Source organism: Diaphorina citri, unplaced genomic scaffold (genome assembly GCF_000475195.1).
Source record: "Diaphorina citri unplaced genomic scaffold, Diaci psyllid genome assembly version 1.1 scaffold554, whole genome shotgun sequence".
In the NCBI taxonomy this organism is placed as follows: domain Eukaryota; kingdom Metazoa; phylum Arthropoda; class Insecta; order Hemiptera; family Psyllidae; genus Diaphorina; species Diaphorina citri.
Genome location: NW_007377988.1, coordinates 42317 through 66585, shown reverse-complemented (window position 1 = coordinate 66585; position 24269 = coordinate 42317). Strand labels below are relative to the sequence as shown.

The window sequence follows — 24269 nt, the reverse complement described above, 5'->3', positions numbered from 1 at the left end:
CCCTGGTTCCGGCCAACATTTGGCGACTACTTCAAAAAGTTTCACTTTAAAAGATAAAACACTACCCCAAATTTCAGCTTCTCATCTTTAGCCATTCAAAAAATCTTCAAGGGTTCCAAGACTTTTCGAACGCTCTGTATACAAGACTTTGTTTAGACTGCGAGAGTAAAGGGACTTTTCAGTCGTATATTGGCAGGATAAACAAATTGTATCCTATACCTACTATTTTACTATTCTAAGTACGGCCCTGCTACCTAAGGAGATAAGAAACCCAATAATTGGCGACTACTTCAAAAAATTGCACTTTAAAAGATAAAACATTACCCCAAATTTCAGCTTCTCATCTTTATCCATTCAAAAAATCTTCAGGGGTTCCAAGACTTTTCGAACGCTCTGTATACAAGACCTTGTTTAGACTGCGAGAGTAAAGGGACTTTTCAGTCGTATGTTGGCAGGATAAACAAATTGTATCCTATACCTACTATTTTACTATTCTAAGTACGGCCCTGCTACCTAAGGAGATAAGAAACCCAATAAGCGTGACGTGAGGTCCTAGAACCAAGAGAATCCAATACATGGAATTGTTTCCTTGAAAACAAAAAGATTTTCGAAACTCCCAAGTCTGTGCGTACCTACGTAAACAAGAGTTGTTTTTACACTCATTTTGTTTACTCCTGGAGGGACTTATTACCTAAGGTTTGTTTTTGGGGAAATCTCTTAGATCAGCGGCTCTCAACCTTTTTCGCCCTCGTACCCCTTAACTACCCGGATTTAAATCTCACGCACCCCCGCCACCATCGTAATGAGTACCGGGCACCCATACCTAGGTTGATGTGTACCATTACTACTGAGTTCTAAACAGACTCAGTACCCTTTGAAAAAATTCAGTACTTCAGTTCCTTGAGGTCAATATTCAGTACTTTTCTGGACCATTACACAAATTTGTCCACCATTACACAATTTTTTCTCGCGTACCCCTGGGGTAGGTGTACCGTCGGTTGAGAATCGTTGTCCTAGAATCAGATGTTCTGTGTAGGGTACGATAAATAGAATAGATAATAGAATACATAGGTAAGTAGGTACGTAGGTACTTAACCTGAGCTTTTGACCAGGCGTACGTTGATCTGTTTTCCTTCCTTGACGGGAAAAATAAATCAAAAACAAGCAAACAAAATTTCGACCTCAATTTCATAACAATAAGTAATGACGTGCCCTCTTACGCAGCTACGTGCCAGGTATTAGATAATAGTTTTCTGTTCACCTCAGTACCCAATGAATCCAATTTATTTTTTAAATAGGTACTTTTGTTTATTTAATTCAATCTAACAATTAGAACCATCAATCATTTTGAGAATTCTAAACAAATAAATTAATTTTATTTTATTTACTTCTTTACTTCATTATTTAATTGAAATAAAAAATAAATCGGCTACGTAGGTAATAGCTAATATTGTTAGATACTACTTAAAGTTTAAGGATAAGTCCTTTCTGACTTTTGTAAAACATCAAATAAAAATCTTCAGTGAAGTGTTTTATCAAGTTTTCAACGTAAAGGAACTTTATTAAAACAACTTTATTTAATCCAGTGAAAAAACCAATGTAGGTATTTTTACTTTTCACGTATCTTTGTATCCGTTTTGGGATAAACCCAGAAAGCGGGTAAAACTTGGATTTCCCGGTAAAATCTAGGGTTTAATGTCACCAATGTAGGTATTTTTACTTTTCACGTATTTTTGTATCCGTTTTGGGATAAACCCAGAAAGCGGGTAAAACTTGGATTTCCCGGTAAAATCTAGGGTTTAATGTCTCTCCGGTCTGATTCCGTAACATATCTTTTCTTACTGTTGAAATAACGTGAGGATTTTAAATCATAAACTGGAACCCTACTGCCTGCCAAAGCCAGATAGGTAGGTCGGCACCTACTCAAATAATATCTATTAGATAGATAGATAGATAGATTAGGTACGAATAGTGTTGGGAATAATCGATTATTTCACATAATCGATTATCAATAATCGATTATAAAAAATAATCGATTAATCGATTATTAATCGATAGGTAGTAATTCGGGGAAACTGCCTAAATAGGTTACGAAACTTGATATATAATAGTTTATCAGTCAAAACAATAACAAAGTCACCAAATGATACCTAGCTATACCTAACTACCTCCTAATAAAACCGACATCAATATATGCGACTATAAACAGGGAGAACAGCATATCCTAACCAGTGCAATAATCCTAAACTAAAATGGACGCGGCACACAAGTGATCAAGGAGAGACCGCCTTAACATAATAATCCTAACCAGCCTAGCTAGATGATAATTTCAAAGGGTTCTCTGTTCTCTCTGCTTGAAAAGAACAAGCACAAGTCCTCACGATGGTTGACTGTTGTTCAGGACGAGCCAATTAAACATGGCTAGAGACCATCACCCTGGTGTATGGCTGATAAATGTACCTCAAGGCGCTAAGCGGGGATATTCCCCCAAAACCCAAGAATTCCTTTAGGTAACTTTACTACCTAGAATATACAGTTAATAATTATACGCGTAATTTTAAATTTATTAGGTACCTACCTATTTAAAGTACCTAATGTACCTACTTATGTCCAAAATGATTTTAATAACTTTAGGATTAGATTCGTCCCAAAGTTCTTTTTTGGAACTTTTTGGGATTATCTGGTATACCTACCTATTTTATATATATATATATACAGTTAATAATTATACGCGTAATTTTAAATTTATTAGGTACCTACCTATTTAAATTACCTAAAATGTACCTACTTATGTCCAAATAACTTTAGGATTAGATTCGTCCCAAAGTTCTTTTTTGGAACTTTTTGGGATTATCTGGTATACCTACCTATTTTATATATATATATTCGGGGAAACTGCCTAATAGGTTACGAAACTTGATATTTAATAGTTTATCAGTCAAAACAATAACAAAGTCACCAAATGATACCTAGCTATACCTAACTACCTCCTAATAAAACCGACATCAATATACATGTACATTTAGGTAATTATGTACATACTAGCTGAATTCCGTCGCTTCGCTCCGGAATACCGCTAGTTCATCCCGAGGCATGGCCAAACTTGTAGAAAAGGCATGGCCGTGTATTATGTATGTTTTATCAATAATTTTATTATTTACTCATTTACCTATAGGGTAAAAAAAAATATTAATAATTAAATATAGATTTGTAAGGAGGTAGATTTATATTTTATTGTTTAAAGAGAAGGTGGACCATGAAAGTTCCTTTTATTTTTACTTTCTATTATTTTCTAGGAGAGATTTCGCACTTTTCCGACAATTTTCTTGTAACGAATATAGTTCTAGGTATTGATTTTATGATTTGTAGATGATACCTACCTAGATATGAGTATATGCAATATTTTCTGATAGAATTATAATTATGTCTCCAATTTAATATGAAATACATACAATTATGTACCTACCCATGTATAGGTATGACTTGTATTTTATTGTTCTTTGAATTGGTGTTGTTTTTATTTTAAAAACGTAAATGTAAATGCAGTTTCTTTGTGTTATTATGTCACAACTTTGGTGCTCACTGCGGCATTGTAGAATTTTCCCAATATCTCAATAATCCTAAAATCCAATGTTTACCTACCATGCTGGCACCGGTCGCTGTGCGCATTTATATGTCATAGCTACTCATTTTCCTCACGAGGCTGAGTGGGCCCCGCAACAGCCAGTCAATCATTTGCATGATACAAATTTCTTGACCCCGCCGGGAATCGAACCCGGGTCGTGCAAGGCGAGCGCAGTGACCACTACGCCATGGGAGCTGACTTATTTTAAAAATACCTACATGTCCATCTCTGCCAGGGGGATAAATCACTATAGGAGTGTCTAGGTCTGACTCTGGAGAGTGAGCTAATAAATAAATAAATGCCATTACTTTGTGTTATCATATCACAACTTTTGTGCTCACTGCAGCATAGATTAAATTTTCCCCACAAGTGCTTGTGTTTCAATTCACCATAGGATATATGCTCAACAATATTTTCCACCGATTAGCGAAAAAAAAAAAAATTAAAATCCCAAGTGTTAGCATTTAGTAATAGCGTTTCAAAGTTTAAAACGCGATTTTCTCGAAATGAGAAAAGGTGGACTCCCATCTTTTTTCCCGTGGGGCCTTCAAATGTTTTTTTAAAATGTAGAGTGTTAGAAATCCTGGGCAAAACGAATTGTGTACACCATCCTTTTTTTATATTTTGTTTTAAGAGTTTTATTAGAGGGAACAGAAACAATGGATATCTTACTGTCCCTAAAATCAAAGAAAGAAGGACAGGATAGGAAAAAGCCAGCTGTTCCACAGATAAACCTTATTTGTTTAGCGTAAAGTCTCTGCCCCGGGCGGGAGTAAAACCCACTACAATGTAGGCATGCTACCCTCTAAGCAGTCTAAGCTAACTAGGCTGGCTAGAAAGTTTTTATTTTTTTATTTTTAGGCATGTTTCCAAACTAACTATGTAGGCTGACAAACTTCCAAACTAACTATGTAGGCTGACAAACTTCCAAACTAACTATGTAGGCTGACAAACTTCCAAACTAACTAGACTGGCAAAAACGTTCTTTTAAATACCTATTGATTTTATGTTGTTCTTCCTCTTTTCCAGATTGATGCAGCTGATGCTGAAATGGCTGAGCTTGTAGAAATGGAGATGAGGGAGCTACTCACCGAAATGGGCTGGAAGGGGGATGAGGTTCCATTTGTGAAGGGATCCGCCCTGTGTGCCCTGGAGGGAAAAGAGCCTGAAATTGGTAAGACTTTGATAATAATTTCAGCTTTTCAGAACCCCCTATTTTTCGTACTTTTTAGTTGGTCATGTTGATATTGACTTCCTGTTAGGTGTTGTTTAAAGTGAAAACAGTTTGATGAAATTTGGAACTAAAAATGGAACTTTTTTTTCCTATTAAGTTGAATTCTGGTTCCATTGAGGCTGCTTTACTTTTTGTACCTAAGTGTAATCTGGCTCAATCCTTAAGGTGTGTCCACAAACAGTTGACAGCCGTCGATCGACCATCTATTGATGAAAATTTATTGTTGTTGTTGTATTAGCATCATACATCGACCTCCTCTGCCGTCCTCAGGTCAAGGATACATTGATTCGAGTTTACCTACCTATTAAGTTGAATTCTGGTTCCATTGAGGCTGCTTTACTTTTTGTACCAAGGTGTAAAATTCAATAGTGTTTAGTTTACTTTTTAGTTTGAAAAGTACTGTATCGTCGATACCCTTCGGTTTTCAAATCCGTCATTTCAATCGATATTCCCAAGTGAGTCCTACATTCGTCCTCTAACCTCTCTCTTCTAACTTGATCCTACTTCTTTCGGCTTCCTCTAATGAAGAAAATATTGGAAATCTCAACTGACTAGAGGACTCATTTGAATAGTTAGAGTCCAACATCAGTTTTCCTTATGCAGAATATCTAATCCCTGGTGCTTTTTTGCAGGGATAATACCACTATATCCCAATGACAAGTTTGAGGTTAGAATCCAGGGCTAAAATTAGATTTGCAAAGGAATGCTGATAAAAGGGGCTCTTATTGTATGAAACTAGTGATAAAAAAGTCAGAAACATAATATTTTGTTCACTTGAATATAGCTCAGTGTCGTTGTTTTACTGATGAGGTTTTTAGACATGGGGGTGTTACCCTCCCTTCAGCTCAAGGTACCCACCTCTTCTCCCAGCCTAAGAGGGGCTAGGAAAGATCAGCAGTATTTGAATGCCTCAGATGGTCACCTATCCATTTATCAACCAGTTTTAACATTAAACATTGCTAAAAGTTCAGTAATCCATTGTGAACTGGCGCATCCAACATGCTATTGCCACTTGCTAGTTTTCAAGTATTCATTGTATGTTTTGTTTATATTTTCAGTTGCTCAAAGAGCCACCAAACATTTGCTGTTCAGCCGAGAGATCCACTCATTATGTGTAAGTTTGACAATGATCACATGGGTACTTTAATCTTCTTAATTTTATTTGTAAGAAAGAGAACATCCCAAATTAGCAAAGCAGCATTTGGAGTGGTTAGGGAAAAGTATTGAATGAAACACTCTGTAGTTTTTTTTTCTATTTATGTTTTCCATCAAGTACAGTATCTCTATATCCCTACAAAAAGAACAACAAACAAACAAAAGCATAAAACAAGACACAAGTAGTTAACTTTTTTTTTAACCTAGGTACTCTCAACACATCACTAACCTGTGTTTTTCTTTTCTCTTTCAGATTAACAAACTCAATGTATTTGTTCCACTCATAAATTCCAGACGAGGCTACGCCGAGAAGCAAGTGTACTCTCGGGACAAGCCTCACTGTAACATAGGTACCATTGGACATGTGGATCATGGCAAAACCACACTCACTGCAGCCATCACAAAAGGTAAGCATGTCCTTACTTTAATAACTTTTTTAAAATTTATTTAAAGGTTTGATGGAGGGAATGCTAGGAAGGTAATTGAGGGAACTGTAACAACAGGGGTTTTATCCCATAATCCAATGAGATGGAAAAAAAAGACATGAATATGTAGGAGAAAAGGGAGGAGAAGGTGTGAGAAAAAGAGGAGGAAGATGAATAGGAGAAGGGGAAAGAAGAGGAGAAGGAGAAGGACTAGAAAGAGAAGTAAAAGAGGGAGGGAGAGAGAGAGAGAGAGGAAAAGAGAGAGAGAGAGAGAGAGAGAGAGAAGGAGAACGGAACTGAAGACCCCTCGGGAAAAAAGATGGGAGTCCAATTTTCAAAAAAAATGAGTTAGATACGTTATATAGTACTTCCCCCCCAAAAGTATCGATTTTTGAAGTCAGAAATGCGAAAAACAATGAGGGTACAGAGCTAGAACGATTTGAAAATATCATACACACGGAAAGAAAGATGAATGTCGCAGAGTCACAGCAAGAAAGATGAGAGTCCAAGATCCCAGTTTCCACGTGATTTCAGCTTTCTCTGTTGTTTTAACTTGTCGGTTCTAATTTCAGTTGTAATTAGTGCGTGCCAAAAGTCAGTTCTACGGCTACGGGCGGTTTGTGGTAATATTATTAAAATAATTTAATATTATTCAATGCTTAAGGTAGGAAAAACCACATACCTACTTTGTTTTTTCATTTTTTATAAGTTTTAACAGCAAAAAAGATGAATGTCCAGTTTCACCCCTGGACTCTCATCTTTATTGATGTTTTTTGTTTGACCTTTGAATACAATTTTAATTATTAAATTTTCCCCACAAGTGCTTGTGTTTCAATTCACCATAGGATATATGCTCAACAATATTTTCCACCGATTAGCGAAAAAAAAATTAAAATCCCAAGTGTTAGCATTTAGTAATAGCGTTTCAAAGTTTAAAACGCGATTTTCTCGAAATGAGAAAAGGTGGACTCCCATCTTTTTTCCCGTGGGGCCTTCAAATGTTTTTTTAAAATGTAGAGTGTTAGAAATCCTGGGCAAAACGAATTGTGTACACCATCCTTTTTTTATATTTTGTTTTAAGAGTTTTATTAGAGGGAACAGAAACAATGGATATCTTACTGTCCCTAAAATCAAAGAAAGAAGGACAGGATAGGAAAAAGCCAGCTGTTCCACAGACAAACCTTATTTGTTTAGTGTAAAGTCTCTGCCCCGGGCGGGAGTAAAACCCACTACCTAGCACTTACAATGTAGGCATGCTACCCTCTAAGCAGTCTAAGCTAACTAGGCTGGCTAGAAAGTTTTTATTTTTTATTTTTAGGCATGTTTCCAAACTAACTATGTAGGCTGACAAACTTCCAAACTAACTATGTAAGTAGGCTGACAAACTTCCAAACTGACTACGTAGGCTGACAAACTTCCAAACTAACTATGTAGGCTGACAAACTTCCAAACTAAGTATGTAGGCTGACAAACTTCCAAACTGACTATGTAGGCTGACAAACTTCAAAACCAACTATGTAGGCTGACAAACTTCCAAACTAACTATGTAGGCTGACAAACTTCCAAACTAACTAGACTGGCAAAAACGTTAACGCCGACATCAATTTAACATCTCTGTTATTTGGTTTCAGTTACACCTATGAGCTCATTCAGTCCATTGCCAAGTTCCTCCTCGACAGCATCTCCATCAGGCCCAAAATTGGAATCATTTGCGGATCCGGATTAAGTAAGTAATTTTATAACTTCCTTTCCTTATCCTATAATACATTTTACATTACATTGGAATGGCGGTCTTTTCTGACGAAATTCCTGTTGGCAGAGTGGACTCCTGGAGTAGGTATGTTTGTTTGTTTGTTTGTTTGTTTGTTTGTTTGTTTGTTTGTTTGCTTGCTTATTTCACCCTATGTTGTTGTCGTTGTTATTATAGCGGTGTAGATGCACCAAGGGGGTTTGATGGCCTCTAGGCAAGATTAGTTGGGCCGTCACCATTTGAACCGTTTGCCTGATAAACAGGAGGAATGTTTGTTTGTTTGCTTGCTTATTTCACCCTATGTTGTTGTCGTTGTTATTATAGCGGTGTAGATGCACCAAGGAAGCTTGGTGGCCTCTAGGCAAGATTAGTTGGCCCGTCACCATTTGAACCGTTTGCCTGATAAACAGGAGGAAGTAGGTTCAATCCCATGGAAATGTCGTGATGCTCCTTAATAATAAATAAATAATTAGTTAATATTAATATCAGTTTATTTTACTATTATTTTCCAGGCACAATAGCGGACAGTATCACAGACCGTCACATATTTCCCTACGACACAATCCCTTACTTTCCCGTAAGCACAGTACCTGGACACAAGGGTCAGCTAGTATTCGGACTTATCAATGGCATACCCATCATGTGTATGCAGGGCAGATTCCATTATTATGAAGGATACCCACTGTGGAAAGTAAGTTGGCTGTCGGAAAAAGCTTTTTTTTTTTCTTCGCTTTTTCCCGGGTACAGACGGGGTCGCCCGTTTTTCGTCAGCCTCTCAATCAGCCCTAACTAGGGTGATTGCTTTGGGCTGGGCGAAAAAAAGCTTTTCTGCTAGGTATCCCCCTATCCAAACTGCCTCGGTGATGTAGTTTAGTCAAGACGCTCGCCTGGTAAACTGGAGGGCGTGGGTTCAATCCCAGCCGAGGTATGGAATTTTATCCTCAAAATAATTTCAGAATACCTGTGCGCCGTGGGGGATCTCATTTAAATTACATTACCTACAGGACATTCGGGGAAAAAAAATCTGATGATAAAAAAGAGGTTTCATAAGGGAACTGTAATGCTAGCTAAGGTCTTATTGTCCCGAAATCGAAGAGAGGAGGTAGATAGGATAGGAAAAAGCCATCCGTTCCGAGAGCGAACCTTATCCGTATAGGATAAAATCCACCCCGGTCAGGAATCGAACCCGCGGCCTAGAGCTTAGGAAAAAGCCATCCGTTCCGAGAGCGAACCTTATCCGTTCAGGATAAAATCCACCCCGGTCAGGAATCGAACCCGCGGCCTAGCGCTTACAAGGCACGCGCTACCAACCAAAATCGGATGAAACTCACAAGTGAGAACGGGCCTTTAAAGGATAAAGTAGTCTGTGACTCCACAGCTGGGATAAAGTAGTCTGTGCTCCGGCTGTCCGTGATTTTTCACGCATGAGCTTTTCTGCCTCATCGATAAATTTTTAGTCAACGGTTTGCAAGTGATGACCTAAAATTGGCTACAGTCAGCAGAAAAACTCCTCACGCATGCGCAGAAGACGAAATCCGAAATCAGTTTTGGTGATAACTTTTTTCGCTTTGGAGATTGTGAAGAAATTTTAAATAAAAGTTGGATTTCCCTTGAAAATGTCCTGGATTTCGGCAAAACTAATGGTTTTTCCAGGTAAGAACTGTCTTAGTTTACTTTCCAACTTTTTTCCCTTTGGAGATTGTGAAGAAATTTTGAATAAAAGTTGGATTTCCCTTGAAAATGTCCTGGATTTCGGCAAAACTAATGGTTTTTCCAGGTAAGAATTGTGATAACTTTTTTCCCTTTGAAGATTGTGAAGAAATTTTGAATAAAAGTTGGATTTCCCTTGAAAATGTCCTGGATTTCGGCAAAACTAATGGTTTTTCCAGGTAAGAACTGTCTTAGTTTACTTTCCACAAGGTTTCCAGGACCTCGGATGGGGAGAAACTGACTTAATTAGTGCGAATATTCACTTGGTATAAAGTGTTTCCAAAGCCCATTCCATGATGTAATCCATTTTTCGGCTTCCTCTAATGAAGAAAATATTGAAAATCTCAACTGACTAGAGGACTCATTTGAATAATTAGAGTCCAACATCAGTTTTCCTTATGCAGAATATCTAATCCCTGGTGATTTTTCTTAATTAGTGCGAATGTTCACTTGGTATAAAGTGTTTCCAAAGCCCATTCCATGATGTAATCCAATTTTCGGCTTCCTCTAATGAAGAAAATATTGGAAATCTCAACTGACTAGAGGACTCATTTGAATAATTAGAGTCCAACATCAGTTTTCCTTATGCAGAATATCTAATCCCTGGTGATTTTTTGTAGGGATAATACCACTATATCCCAATGACAAGTTTGAGGTTAGAATCCAGAGCTAAAATTAGATTTGCCAAGAAATGCTGATAAAATGGGCTCCTATTGTATGAAACTAGTGATAAAAAAGTCAGAAACATATTTTCTTCACTTGATTATAGCTCAGTGTTGTTGTTTTATTGATGAGGTTTTTAGACTTGGGGGTGTTACCCTCCTTTCAGCTCAAGGTACCCACCTCTTCTCCCAGCCTGTGAGGGGCCAGGAAAGATCAGCAGTATTTGAATGCCTCAGATGGTCACCTATCCATTTATCAACCAGTTTTTACATTGCTAAAAGTTCAGTAATCCATTGTGAACTGGTGCATCCAACATGCTATTGCCACTTGCTAGTTTACAAGTATTCATTGTTTGTTTTGTTTAAATTTTCAGTTGCTCAAAGAGCCACCAAACATTTGCTGTTCAGCCGAGAGATCCACTCATTATGTGTAAGTTTGACAATGATCACATGGGTACTTTAATCTTCTTAATTTTATTTGTAAGAAAGAGAACATCCCAAATTAGCAAAGCAGCATTTGGAGTGGTTAGGTGGGCAATGATTGTTTTAAAAATCACACAAATGAAAAGTATTGAATGAAACACTCTGTAGTTTTTTTTCTATTTATGTTTTCCATCAAGTACAGTATCTCCATATCCCTACAAAAAGAACAACAAACAAACAAAAGCATAAAACAAGACACAAGTAGTTAACTTTTTTTAACCTAGGTACTCTCAACACATCACTAACCTGTGTTTTTCTTTTCTCTTTCAGATTAACAAACTCAATGTATTTGTTCCACGCTTTTCTGCCTCATCGATAAATTTTTAGTCAACGGTTTGCAAGTGATGACCTAAAATTGGCTACAGTCAGCAGAAAAACTCAAAACATGTGAGAAATATTGGCCATTTTTTCTGGCCGTTTTTCCGCCGCCAAAAGTTCTTCCCTCAGGGGGTCTTGAAGGCCTTCAGGGTCCCCAGTTTGGGAATCATTGTATTAGACTATAAGTATAGTTTAACGCCACTTTTTCTTGGTTTTTCCGCCGCCAAAAGTTCTCCCCTCAGGGGGTCTTGAAGGCCTTCAGGGTCCCCAGTTTGGGAATCATTGTATTAGACTATAAGTATAGTTTAACGCCACTTTTTCTTCATTTCAGTGTGCCATGCCCATCCGAGTAATGAAGCTGGTAGGAGTCACCCATCTCCTGGCTACTAACGCCGCGGGTGGCCTAAACCCAGACTACGAGGTGGGTGACATTATGATCATCAAGGACCATATCAATCTGATGGGATTCGCCGGGAACAACCCCCTCCTGGGAGTCAATGAAGACAGGTAGGTTTATTTAGTTATTTTACACAATAAACGAAATGGACCCTGTACTATTTAGTACCGTTTTATGTTCCTAACTAGGATTTACTGCTAACCGGTAGGTTATATCGTTATATGCTAATGTCAATATTTTCGGCCTAAAGCTGTGTCCACACATAGTCGACCTCGTCGATCGATCGACAAGGTGAAGAGGTGAGTCTATGTCCTACTGGGAGTCAATGAAGACAGGTAGGTTTATTTATTTATTTTATACAATAAACGAAATGGACCCTGTACTATTTAGTACCGTTTTATGTTCCTAGGACTTACTGCTAACCGGTAGGTTATATCGTTACATATAGGCTAATGTCAATATTTTCGGCCTAAAGCTGTGTCCACACATAGTCGACCTCGTCGATCGATCGACAAGGTGAAGAGGTGAGTCTATGTATTTATTTATTTTACACAATAAACGAAATTGACCCTGTACTATTTAGTACCGTTTTATGTTCCTAGAACTTACTGCTAACCGGTAGGTTATATCGTTATATGCTAATGTCAATATTTTCGGCGTAAAGCTGTGTCCACACATAGTCGACCTCGTCGATCGATCGACAAGGTGAAGAGGTGAGTCTATGTTGTCGAGGCAGTTGAATTGAAGTGTGGAGACAGCTTGAGACCCCTTACAGGCGAAACGAGTTTTAGGGTGGCGGGCGACAAAAAGCACTGAATTTTTTTGGGCGCGTAGCTTGTCGCCAAATAGAAGTTAAAACTCCCTTAACTTCAGATCTTAACAGTTAAACAGCGACGTTAAACTTCTGTTACTCAAAATTTTCCATAGAATCCAATTCCCTTTTCATTTTTCTTCTCCAGGTTTGGGCCCCGTATTTACTTAAATGGTAGCCAAAGTGTTAAAAATTTTGATTCAATATAATGAGGCATTCCATTTTCATTTTCCTGCGACAGGTTTGGCCCCCGTTTTCCGCATTGAATTGAAGTGTGGAGACAGCTTGAGACCCCTTACAGGCGAAACGAGTTTTAGGGTGGTAGGCGACAAAAAGCACTGAATTTTTTTGGACGCGTAGCTTGTCGCCAAATAGAAGGTAAAACTCCCTTAAATTCAGATCTTAACCGTTAAACAGCGACGTTAAACTTCTATTGTTTAAAATTTTCCATAGAATCCAATTCCCTTTTCATTTTTCTTCTCCAGGTTTGGGCCCCGTATTTACTTAAAAAATTTGATTCAATATAATGAGACATTCCATTTTCATTTTCCTGCGACAGGTTTGGCCCCCGTTTTCCGCCCATGAACAAGGCGTACAACAAACAGCTTAGGGCAGCGACCCTAGATATTGCCTTTTGATTCACAAATTTGATTCAATATAATGAGACATTCCATTTCCATTTTCCTGCGACAGGTTTGGCCCCCGTTTTCCGCCCATGAACAAGGCGTACAACAAACAGCTTAGGGCAGCGACCCTAGATATTGCCCGCGATCTCAACATGTCCAGTATTGTCAAGGAGGGTGTCTACTCTGTGATAGGAGGTCCTAACTTTGAGACTGTTGCTGAACTCAATATGCTCAGGATATGCGGGGTCGATGCAGTCGGTAAGCGCTCAAATACTTAAAAGCACTTAAATACTTCTTTCACTATAGGAGTGTCTAAGTCTGACTCTGGAGAGTGAGCTAATAAATAAATAAATGCCATTACTTTGTGTTATCATATCACAACTTTTGTGCTCACTGCAGCATAGTAAGATTCTCCAAAAATCTCAATAATGCAGCGCTTAATGTTTCCCTACCATGCTGGCATCGATCGCTATGTGCATTTATATTACATTTGCCAGTCATGGAATCAATGATTTGTATGACACAATTTTTTTGATCCCGCTGGGAATCGAACCCGGGTCTCCCGCGTGCAAGGCAAGCGCAGTGACCACTATGTCATGGGAGCTGACTTATTCCGAAAGATATAAAGAAAACTTATTTTGACTTGATCATAATTCAACCCCTAGTGTTTATTTTTCTCACACATGGCCTTGCTGCTTAGCGTGTAAATAAATAATTAAATAAAAATAATTTTCTAATTTTCAACACTCATGTTCTTCTCCACGGCGCACAGGTATGAGCACGGTGCACGAGGTGATCACGGCGCATCACTAGAATCGAACCCGGGTCTCCCGCGTGTAAGGCAAGCGCAGTGACCACTACGTCATGGGAGCTGACTTATTTCGACTTGATCATAATTCAACCCCTAGTGTTTATTTTTCTCACACATGGCCTTGCTGCTTAGCATGCAAATAAATAAATAATTTTCTAATTTTCAACACTCATGTTCTTCTCCACGGCGCACAGGTATGAGCACGGTGCACGAGGTGATCACGGCGCATCACTGCGGCATGACGGTCACCGCGTTCAGTCTCATCACCAACAAGTGCGTCACGGATTATGACGACCACGCCGAGGCTAACCATGAGGAAGTAATCCAGGCCGGGAAACTCCGCGGCCCCATGATTAAATCCATGGTGACCCGGATCGTGTCCTATATTGGGGAGCACCAGCTTAACTCCACCGACTGAGTGTGAGTGTCCTATATTGGAGAGCACCAGCACTTGACTGACTGAGACGTTGTCTCAGTTATCTAGGTAGGGACGTTAAACAGTGAGTAGACTAGCGTCTACCTGTGCGACTATAAACAGGGAGAACAGCCAATCCTAACCAGTGCAATAATCCTAAACTAAAATGGACGCGGCACACAAGTGATCAAGGAGAGACCGCCTTAACATAACATTGGAGAGCACCAGCACTTGACTGACTGAGACGTTGTCTTAGTTATCTAGGTAGGGACGTTAAACAGTGAGTAGACTAGCGTCTAGCGTCTACCTGTGCGACTATAAACAGAGAGAACAGCCAATCCTAACCAGTGCAATAATCCTAAACTAAAATGGACGCGGCACACAAGTGATCAAGGAGAGACCGCCTTAACATAATAATCCTAACCAGCCTAGCTAGATGATAATTTCAAAGGGTTCTCTGTTCTCTCTGCTTGAAAAGAACAAGCACAAGTCCTCACGATGGTTGACTGTTGTTCAGGACGAGCCAATTAAACTCTTTGTGTTATTATGTCACAACTTTGGTAAATGTACCTCAAGGCGCTAAGCGGGGATATTCCCCCAAAACCCAAGAATTCCTTTAGGTAACTTTACTACCTAGACTATACAGTTAGTTTTTACATTGATTCGAGTTTACCTACCTATTAAGTTGAATTCTGGTTCCATTGAGGCTGCTTTACTTTTTGTATCAAGGTGTAAACTGGCTCAATCCTTAAGGTGTGTCCACAAACAGTTGACAGCCGTCGATCGACCATCTATTGATGAAAATCTATTGTGATTTGATGTGAATCGACATCGATCGATGGTCGTTCAGTGGACACCTTTAAAGAAAATACTTCAAAGTGAGCTATTATTCATTTCTCCTCAGGACTCAAAGCCATCATGGAGCTACTGAACCAGATAGATACGTACATCACATTGATTCGAGTTTACCTACCTATTAAGTTGAATTCTGGTTCCATTGAGGCTGCTTTACTTTTTGTACCAAGGTGTAAACTGGCTCAATCCTTAAGGTGTGTCCACAAATAGTTGACAGCCGTCGATCGACCATCTATTGATGAAAATCTATTGTGATTTGATGTTGATCGACATCGATCGATGGTCGTTCAGTGGACACCTTTAGAGAAAATACTTCAAAGTGAGCTATTATTCATTTCTCCTCAGGACTCAAAGCCATCATGGAGCTACTGAACCAGATAGATACGTACATCATCTATCCTGGACATGTAAATTAGTAAAATTTATTGTGATTTGATGTGGATCGACATCGATCGATGGTCGTTCAGTGGACACCTTTAGTGAAAATTTAATACTTCAAAGTGAGCTATTATTCATTTCTCCTCAGGACTCAAAGCCATCATGGAGCTACTGAACCAGATAGATACGTACATCCCTCAGCCTGTCCGAGACCTGGACAAACCGTTCTATCTGCCGGTTGAGCATACCTATTCGATTCCCGGCCGAGGCACAGTTGTCACGGGACGATTGGAGAGGGGGATTGTCAAGAAGGGAATGGAGTGCGAGTTCACCGGCTATGGGAGACAGTTCAAGACTACCGTTACTGGTGAGTTTAGCCAAATGTTATTATGTGATTAGGAAATTAGGATAGTCGTTAAAGCCCGTTCACACTTGTCGTTCGGAAAAAATCGTGTCGTGCCTAGTGGGACCACTCTCATTTAATGTACATTTCCTACAAGGACATTTTATGTCGTTCGGGAAAAAACCTTGTCTTGTGTAGTGGGAGTAGTCTGATTTAAAGTACACTACCTACTGGATATTCAGAAAGAAATTGGGTGAACCTCACGACAAATGGGTGGCTATGGGAGACAGTTCAAGACTACCGTTACTGGTGAGTTTAGCCGAATGTTATTATGTGATTAGGAAATTAGAATAGTCGTTAAAGCCCGTTCACACCTGTCGTTCGGAAAAAATCGTGTCGTGCCTAGTGGGAACACTCTCATTTAATTTACATTTCCTACAAGGACATTTTATGTCGTTCGGGAAAAAACCGTGTCTTGTGTAGTGGGAGTAGTCTGATTTAAAGTACACTACCTACTGGATATTCAGAAAGAAATTGGGTGAACCTCACGACAAATGGGAACAGGCTCTTCAAACGATTAAATCTCAATTTGTTGGCCAGGCTTGTTTGTTTGCTAGCGCGTCTGCCTTGTAAGCGCTAGGCCGCGGGTTCGATTCCCGCCCGGGCCGGATTCTATACTGAACAGTTAATATTCGCTCCCGAAACGGCTGGCTTTCTCCTATCCTGTCTTCCTGACAAATGGGAACAGGCTCTTCAAACGATTAAATCTCAATTTGTTGGCCAGGCTTGTTTGTTTGCTAGCGCGTCTGCCTTGTAAGCGCTAGGCCGTGGGTTCGATTCCCGCCCGGGCCGGATTCTATACTGAACAGTTAATATTCGCTCCCGAAACGGCTGGCTTTCTCCTATCCTGTCTTCCTTCTCTCTTCGATTTCGGGACTTCCTTTGTTACATCCTCCTATCTAACCTCTTTTAAAAATATCTCTATTTGTTGTGCAGGTATTGAAATGTTCCACAAAATTCTGGATGAGGCCCAGGCAGGAGATCAGTTAGGCGCTCTGGTCAAGGGAATGAAGCGAGATGAAGTAAACCGAGGTCTCATTATGGCTAAACCAGGTAAGAAAATTTGGCTGTACCATCCCGCTAGCCTAGTTAGCTTGGTTGGTAGCTCATCTGCCTTGTAATTCATCTATTTGACAGCCTGCCACTTAAAAGTACCAGCGACTGATTCTGTTCAATCAGATATTGTAAAAAAAAAATCTTTCCCATATTGCTATCATTTCTTACTAGTAGTTAAATATTTATCTACATTTAATAGAAAACATTAGCCTCAGAATTCCATCAGAAACCAAGCACAAGAACTTAGAGAGCTGAAGCTCCAGAGATAATTTCAATCAGCTCTCGGGTAATGACAGCCTGTCTGGTTCTGTTAAATGTAAGGGTGAGCTTCTCAATCATTTCTCCGGCATTCTTGGAAGCGTTGTCCATGGATGTCATCCTGGATGACTGCTCACTGCATGCACCTTCCTTCATTGCATAGTACAGCATAGCAGCCATTGAGAACTCGAGGTAACTTTGAATAACATCGGCATCAAGAGAATCGTAAACACCCAACTTAGGTGCAGCAGTCACTGATGCCAAACTGAAGATGGGCAGATCGGAAGTGGTGTATGAAACAACAGACTTGAATTTGTTGTAAATGATTTTCCCACTTGTGAAGTTGTACTTGCTTGTTTCCTGGGCAACCTTGGATGCATCAAGGAAAGTGGGAGGTCTTCTTCCTACTTCATTGGCAGCCAAAATGATGTTGTTTCCATACAGACGTTGCAGGATTGCACGACTCTTGTCTCCAATAGTGATGACTAAAACTTTGTCACCTGAAAACAAATAAAGAAGTATGTTAGTTTCTCATTGAAGCTGGTTAGCAGTAGGTACTGGTTACTGCTCCTATGTACTACCTAATTTTACAGTTATTGCAATTAACAACTAAAGGGCCTTGGCTGTAAGAAGGCTTGCCTGAAAGAATGTAATTTAAGTGTATATTAACAAATACTCAAGTAGGTAGGTACCTACAAGGTTTGATAGAGGGAATGCTAGGAGGGAAGAGGGAGAGACTTTAACTGAGGGAACTGTAACAACAGGAGGTTTTATCCCATAATCAAAGAGAGGAGGACAGGATAGGAGAAGGCCAACTGTTCAAAGATCAAACATTATCTGCTTAGGATAAATGATAAATAAATAAAGGTGTGAATCAAACTCTATTCATTCTAAATTAACTCATTGTAGCTCTTATTCTTTATTTTGATTACTTATCAAATTCTATAAAATAACTTTTTTAAAATTTATTTAAAGGTTTGATAGAGGGAATGCTAGGAGGGAAGAGGGAGAGACTTTAATTGAGGGAACTGTAACAACAGGGGGTTTTATCCCAGAATCAAAGAGAGGAGGACAGGATAGGAGAAGGCCAACTGTTCCCAGATCAAACATTATCTGCTTAGGATAAATTTTGTCCAGGTGTGAATCAAACTCTATTCATTCTAAATTAACTCATTGTAGCTCTTATTCTTTATTTTGATTACTTATCAAATTCTATTTTCATTGGAGGGAATGCTAGGAAGGTAATTGAGGGAACTGTAACAACAGGGGTTTTATCCCATAATCAAAGAGAGGAGGACAGGATAGGAGAAGGCCAACTGTTCCAAGATCAAACATTATCTGCTTAGGATAAATGATAAATAAATAGAATAGAATAGAATAGAATATACCTTGTTTATCCTGCCAGAATGAGACTGAAAAGTCCCTTTACTCCCGCAGTCTAAACAAGTATTTTCATTCTTGTAGTTCTTGCTGACAAGAAGCTAGCAAAGGTCAAACAGTATGCTGACATTGACAATGCTCCAGAAGAGAAAGCTCGAGGTATCACAATCAACGTGGCTCATGTGGAATATGCTACAGAGAATCGCCACTACTCGCACACAGATTGTCCCGGGCATGCTGATTATATTAAGAACATGATTACGGGGACTTCACAGATGGACGGAGCAATTCTGGTAGTAGCGGCCACTGATGGTGCTATGCCTCAGACGAGGGAACATTTACTCCTGGCCAAGCAGATTGGAGTGACAAATATTGTTGTGTTTATCAACAAGGTATGACATCTCACAGTTTTGAGAATACTAAAGTAAAAAAAAAGTAGGGCACTGGAGAATGAATTTGAATACTGTGAAAACAAAGTATTCTAATTCATTCTCCAGTTCTAATACTGCTTGACAAAGTAACTCCTTTAGAAAATGAAGACCCCTCGGGAAAAAAGATGGGAGTCCAATTTTCAAAAAAATGAGTTAGATACGTTATATAGTACTTCCCCCCCAAAACGGATAATGTTCGTTCTCGGAACGGCTGGCTTTCTATCCCGTCTTTCTTCTCTCTCCGATTTCGGGACGATAGGACCTTAGCAGTTACAGTTCCCTCTATTAATTACTCTTGGTGTGTTTCAGGTTCGTCACTTGAGAGACAAGTTTTGTACAGATGAAGGAACAACATTGCATAACCCTCCAGAATATACATATGTAGTAGATACACATTCGCCATTTTTATTTCCTTATCCTATAGGAAGGAAAGGAATGTAATCGGGTTAAAAAAAGAGAACGCAATCTGTATAAGGAAGGAACTATGCTATTTTTCTTCTAGTGGCCGTGTTAGAGTGTTTTTGCAGAATGGACCTTTTGAAAACTTGGAATGACAAAATAATAGGTACCTTACTTAATCATTAGTAATGTCATTATTTCCAAGTAATGATGATGAAAAATCAGAAAATCCGGAGATAATGTTCGTTCTCGGAACGGCTGGGTTTCTCCTATCCCGTCTTTCTTCTCTCTTCGATTTCGGGACGATAGGACCTTAGCAGTTACAGTTCTCTCTACTAATTACTCATGGTGTGTTTCAGGTTCGTCACTTGAGAGACAAGTTTTGTACAGACTACAGATGAAGGAACAACATTGCATAACCCTCCAGAATATATGTAGTAGATACACATTCGCCATTTTCATTTCCTTATCCTATAGGAAGGAAAGGAATGTAATCGGGTTAAAAAAAGAGAAAGCAATATGTATAAGGAAGGAACTATTCTATCTTTCTTCTCGTGGCCGTGTTAGAGGTGTTTTTGCAGAATGGACCTTTTGAAAACATTGGAATGACAAAATAATAGGTACCTTACTTAATCATTAGTAATGTCATTATTTCCAAGTAATGATGATGAAAAATCAGAAAATCCGGAATTCCATCATTAGTAATGACATTACTAATGATCATGTAAGGTACCTAAAAGGAAAAGCCAGGCTGCTTATCTTCTTTGCCTATCGAAGAAGGTCACCTATGTTGGCTAACGGATTTCTGAAAATCCATCAGATTCAAGCCATGGGATTCCATTCTACGTTTCCGGGTTCGATTCCCGGAACTTCGTTTTCACTATAGCATAGCTCGGTGATCGCCTGCTTGTGGGATTTTGATCCAAAACACCTTCCAAAATTTAATCTATTCATCGATGTGATTTAACTCAATAAAAGAAAAATATTATTGGGAACCTCCCTTCTCTAGCTTTTACTCTGTTCACCTTTAAGACTTGGGTCATTCAAGGTTGTTTTAGGGGCTTTAACCCTTTAACTATGTTTTATGCATGTCGGTCGCGGTGTATTCAACGTTTAAATTCTTCTTTAGAATATCCTGGGTAAAATCGGAGATGTTGTGTACCTAAAAGGAAAAGCCAGGCTGCTTATCTTCTTTGATTGCCTATCGAAGAAGGTTACCTATGTTGGCTAACGGATTTCGGAAAATCTATCAGATTCAAGCCATGGGATTGCATTCTACGTTTCCGGGTTCGATTCCCGGAACTTCGTTTTCACTATCGCATAGCTCGGTGATCGCCTGCTTGTGGGATTTTGATCTAAGACACCTTCCAAAATTTAATCCATTCATTGATGTGATTTAAAGACTCAATAAAAGAAAAATATTATTGGGAACCTCCCTTCTCTAGCTTTTACTCTGTTCACCTTTAAGACTTGGGTCATTCAAGGTTTTTTTAGGGGCTTTAACTATGTTTTATGCATGTCGGTCGCGGTGTATTCAACGTTTAAATTCTTCTTTAGAATGTCCTGGGTAAAATCGGAGATGTTGGTACTGTGGCATGTTCCAAGAACGACTCCGCACTACTCACTGTTTACGATACCCATAGAAAATATTTACAAACGGCACAATGTTTTTCTCTTGCTGGGAGTATAAACTGAGAAGTATGGAATGCTCGGTCGTTCGTGAAATAAGGCCCAGGTCACCTTTCTGCAAACATCAAGCGAGTGTACTTTAAGTAATGACGAAGTCCGAATTATTTAAGAAGGTTTGACAAACAGGTGTGCATTTGAAGCTTGTAGTTTTTTTTTTTAGTCTATTCCCCTTTCTTTTCCTATTATTTGTTCTTAGTTGTTTATTTTACATATTTAACAAACATGTCTAAAAGAAGAAAATACAAATACCTATGTGATTGAAATTTTTTTCTAGTTAAATTTGAGTTTTATTTTCCTCTAGGACTCTGGAATATACCTTGCTCAGTAGCAGAATGGCTAAAGCACTTGCACAGTAAGGAGGAGCAGGAGGATGTGGGTTTAAAGTCTCCATACTCCCAACAGACACAGTGAATTTTATCTTTGTTAAACTAAGAATTGGGTTACCATATGAGTAGGGTTAACAGGAATAAAGGAACAAAAAAAACCTCAACTTGATCAGAAACATAAATACAGAATTTTATTTGATTTCATTATAACTTCGAAATCTATTTATCAATGCACCCTTGGAAAAAGGGACATGCCACTGCCTAAAAAACATCCACAGTGAGTTTGTAAGAAATCAATATGATTTTTAGCAGAGAAAGTGAAGATCCAAGTATGGACCAGTTTTCTCTAAGACAGGAATGATTGATAGCGAAACATTCACAGGAAATGCAGTACATATTTCATCTATTGGACAGCTCTGCCACTTAGCAAGACTAGGTGGCTGATGTTCAGATATTGTAAAAAAAAAAATCTTTCCCATATTGCTATCATTTCTTACTAGTTAAATATTTAGCTACTTTTAACAGAAAACATTAGCCTCAGAATTCCATCAGAACCCAAGCACAACAACTTAGAGAGCTGAAGCTCCAGAGATAATTTCAATCAGCTCTCGGGTAATGACAGCCTGTCTGGTTCTGTTAAATGTAAGGGTGAGCTTCTCAATCATTTCTCCGGCATTCTTGGAAGCATTGTCCATGGATGTCATTCTAGATGACTGCTCACTGCATGCACCTTCCTTCATGGCATAGTACAACATAGCAGCCATTGAGAACTCGAGGTAACTTTGAATAACATCAGCATCGAGGGAATCGTAAACACCCAGCTTAGGTGCAGCAGTCACTGATGCTAAACTGAAGATGGGCAGATCGGAAGTGGTGTATGACACAACAGACTTGAATTTGTTGTAAATGATTTTCCCACTTGTGAAGTTGTACTTGCTGGTTTCCTGAGCAACCTTGGATGCATCGAGGAAAGTGGGAGGTCTTCGTCCTACTTCATTGGCAGCCAAAATGATGTTGTTTCCATACAGACGTTGGAGAATTGCACGACTCTTGTCTCCAATGGTGATGACTAAAACTTTGTCACCTGAAACAAAGAATAAAGCAGTTTAGTTATGTATTGAAACCTGTTAGTAGTTAGCAACTGAAGGGTCTTGGCTGTTAGAAGTCTTAAAGCATGTAATTTTACAAATACTCAAGTAAGCAAGTACCTGGTAAAAATACTCAAATACTAATATTACTAATGTACATATTTTGTTAACAGAACTAGACTAGAATTGCTTATCATCACACAACTAGTAATGGATGTTTTGATATCCCAAGCCTATCTATAGCCACATTTTATTTGGTAAATGAAGTGAAGAATACAAATAATTTCTATAGATAAAAAAATACCCTTTTGGTATTTAAATTTAGCCTACCTTTAGTTTGAAGTTCATTACGAATCCAACGGGCAACTGAGGTGTGAACTGCTCCACAAAGACCACGGTCAGAAGTTACAGCAATCAGCAGTTCCTTGGGTGACTCAGTTCCCTCAGGAGTGGTGACTTCAGCTTTCGAGTAGAAAGCACTGGCTCCAGCACCAATAGGTTTTGCGGCTTTCAATTCTCTCTCGGCTCTGGTGTATTTGGCAGCTGACACCATCTTCATTGACTGTGTGATCTTTTGGATGTTCTTGACGGACTTCAATCGGATTGAGATGGCCTTCAGAGTGGCCATATTCCTGGTCTGTTGTTGCATGCATTGTGGCACCAGGAGTGCAGTTTTGGAGAACATGATTCTTGGAGATTTTAGTACAACTGCGAAAAAGAAATGAACAGTAGGATCAAGTTAGAAGAGAGAGGTTAGAGGACGAATGTAGGACTCACTTGAGAAAATCGATTGAAATGACGGATTTGAAAACCGAAGGGTATCGATGATACTGTACTTTTCAAACTAAAAAGTAAACTAAACACTATTGAATTCAGCCGGAAAATCTCCGTTTCCCGTGAAATTTCGGCAAATTTATTCACATTTGAGATAAGAACTCAGAACTCACCTGAGAAAAAATCCAAAGTTGCACTTCCTAAAAACACCACAACAAAAATCAGCTGATTTAAAATATTTCCTCCATTTTGACTTTTTGAGCACAGACCACTTTATTTTTCAAAATTTGGTTTGTGCGCATGCGCGGACTTCACATGTTCTTTTTCGAATTCCACCCGCGAATTTCGAAAAGTTCGTGATAACTGAATTTTGATAACGGGATTAACGAATTAACGAATTTTCCATAAAAATCCGCTAAAGTGTTGAATTTTCTTTTGTTTCTCATAATTTTTACGGGCTGTGAGTATGTTGAATCAAGTTTAATCGTTTTTAAAGTCAGAAAATGTCGGTTTTCACGTGAAAAAGGCGCTTAAAAGCAATATGGAAAAAAGTGTTCAGGGCTAAAGGATAAGAAGTGTTTTCTCTGTTTGCTAATGGGTAAAGTTTGTAAGTGAAGGTTCGTTGTGTCTGGTACTCTGGTTAGTTTTTGGACGGGTGACCGTCTGGTACATTGCTCAATAAAGGCTTCCTAACTCCTCAATATATTCAGCCTTGTGAGGACAACTTTGGAGCAAAAGGTGGTGAGGTCTCATAGGCCCTCTTAAAGGATCTGGACTGTAAAGTGTATTGAGGTTTTCATTTTACTTCAG

The 24269-nt window shown here is 38.9% G+C and overlaps 3 protein-coding genes and 1 long non-coding RNA gene across 5 annotated transcripts; 3 read left to right on the top strand and 1 right to left on the bottom strand.

Moving 5' to 3' along the window:
- The first annotated feature begins 4675 nt into the window (after window positions 1-4675).
- LOC103510023 (purine nucleoside phosphorylase) lies at window positions 4676-14604 on the top strand. Its single transcript, XM_026824199.1, has 9 exons — window positions 4676-4799; window positions 5918-5973; window positions 6268-6421; window positions 7022-7062; window positions 8015-8165; window positions 8702-8880; window positions 11694-11869; window positions 13264-13454; window positions 14202-14604. Exons 1-9 carry the CDS (start codon window positions 4676-4678, stop codon window positions 14423-14425), a joined length of 1296 nt encoding a protein of 431 aa, XP_026680000.1. The 3' UTR covers window positions 14426-14604.
- Window positions 9971-11342, top strand: LOC103510007. Its single transcript, XR_541399.3, has 3 exons — window positions 9971-10078; window positions 10936-10991; window positions 11315-11342. It is a non-coding gene; the product is annotated as an uncharacterized LOC103510007 (long non-coding RNA).
- Window positions 14605-16267: 1663 nt separating the features above from the next.
- LOC108252490 (elongation factor Tu, mitochondrial-like) lies at window positions 16268-17609 on the top strand. Its single transcript, XM_026824198.1, has 2 exons — window positions 16268-16307; window positions 16995-17609. Exons 1-2 carry the CDS (start codon window positions 16268-16270, stop codon window positions 17177-17179), a joined length of 225 nt encoding a protein of 74 aa, XP_026679999.1. The 3' UTR covers window positions 17180-17609.
- On the bottom strand, window positions 17259-23730 carry LOC103510009 (ATP synthase subunit gamma, mitochondrial). 2 transcript variants are annotated; one of them, XM_008474645.3, is made up of 3 exons: window positions 23633-23730; window positions 23016-23393; window positions 21828-22681 (listed from the first exon to the last, which is right to left on the bottom strand). In XM_008474645.3, the coding sequence occupies exons 2-3, from the start codon at window positions 23368-23370 to the stop codon at window positions 22167-22169; spliced, it is 870 nt and encodes a 289-aa protein (XP_008472867.1). In that variant the 5' UTR covers window positions 23371-23393; window positions 23633-23730; the 3' UTR covers window positions 21828-22166. The 2 variants fall into 2 exon arrangements, with proteins under 2 accessions (XP_017299902.1, XP_008472867.1); XM_017444413.2 differs by lacking the exons at window positions 21828-22681; window positions 23633-23730 and adding an exon at window positions 17259-17872 and having other exon boundaries at window positions 23016-23429.
- Window positions 23731-24269: the final 539 nt, after the last annotated feature.

What these genes read in the sequence shown, in the direction of transcription:
- LOC108252490 (XM_026824198.1), top strand. Translation starts at nt 16,268, where the DNA reads ATGGGTGGCTATGGGAGACAGTTCAAGACTACCGTTACTG. An exon ending in GTTCAAGACTACCGTTACTG is followed by an intron (nt 16,308 to 16,994) that starts GTGAGTTTAGCC and finishes TTTGTTGTGCAG; the next exon opens with GTATTGAAATGTTCCACAAA.
- LOC103510023 (XM_026824199.1), top strand. Translation starts at nt 4,676, where the DNA reads ATGGCTGAGCTTGTAGAAATGGAGATGAGGGAGCTACTCACCGAAATG. An exon ending in AAGGATACCCACTGTGGAAA is followed by an intron (nt 8,881 to 11,693) that starts GTAAGTTGGCTG and finishes TCTTCATTTCAG; the next exon opens with TGTGCCATGCCCATCCGAGT. An exon ending in ATGCGGGGTCGATGCAGTCG is followed by an intron (nt 13,455 to 14,201) that starts GTAAGCGCTCAA and finishes CACGGCGCACAG; the next exon opens with GTATGAGCACGGTGCACGAG.
- LOC103510009 (XM_008474645.3), bottom strand. Translation starts at nt 23,370, where the DNA reads ATGTTCTCCAAAACTGCACTCCTGGTGCCACAATGCATGCAACAACAG. An exon ending in TAATGAACTTCAAACTAAAG is followed by an intron (nt 22,682 to 23,015) that starts GTAGGCTAAATT and finishes TCTTTGTTTCAG; the next exon opens with GTGACAAAGTTTTAGTCATC.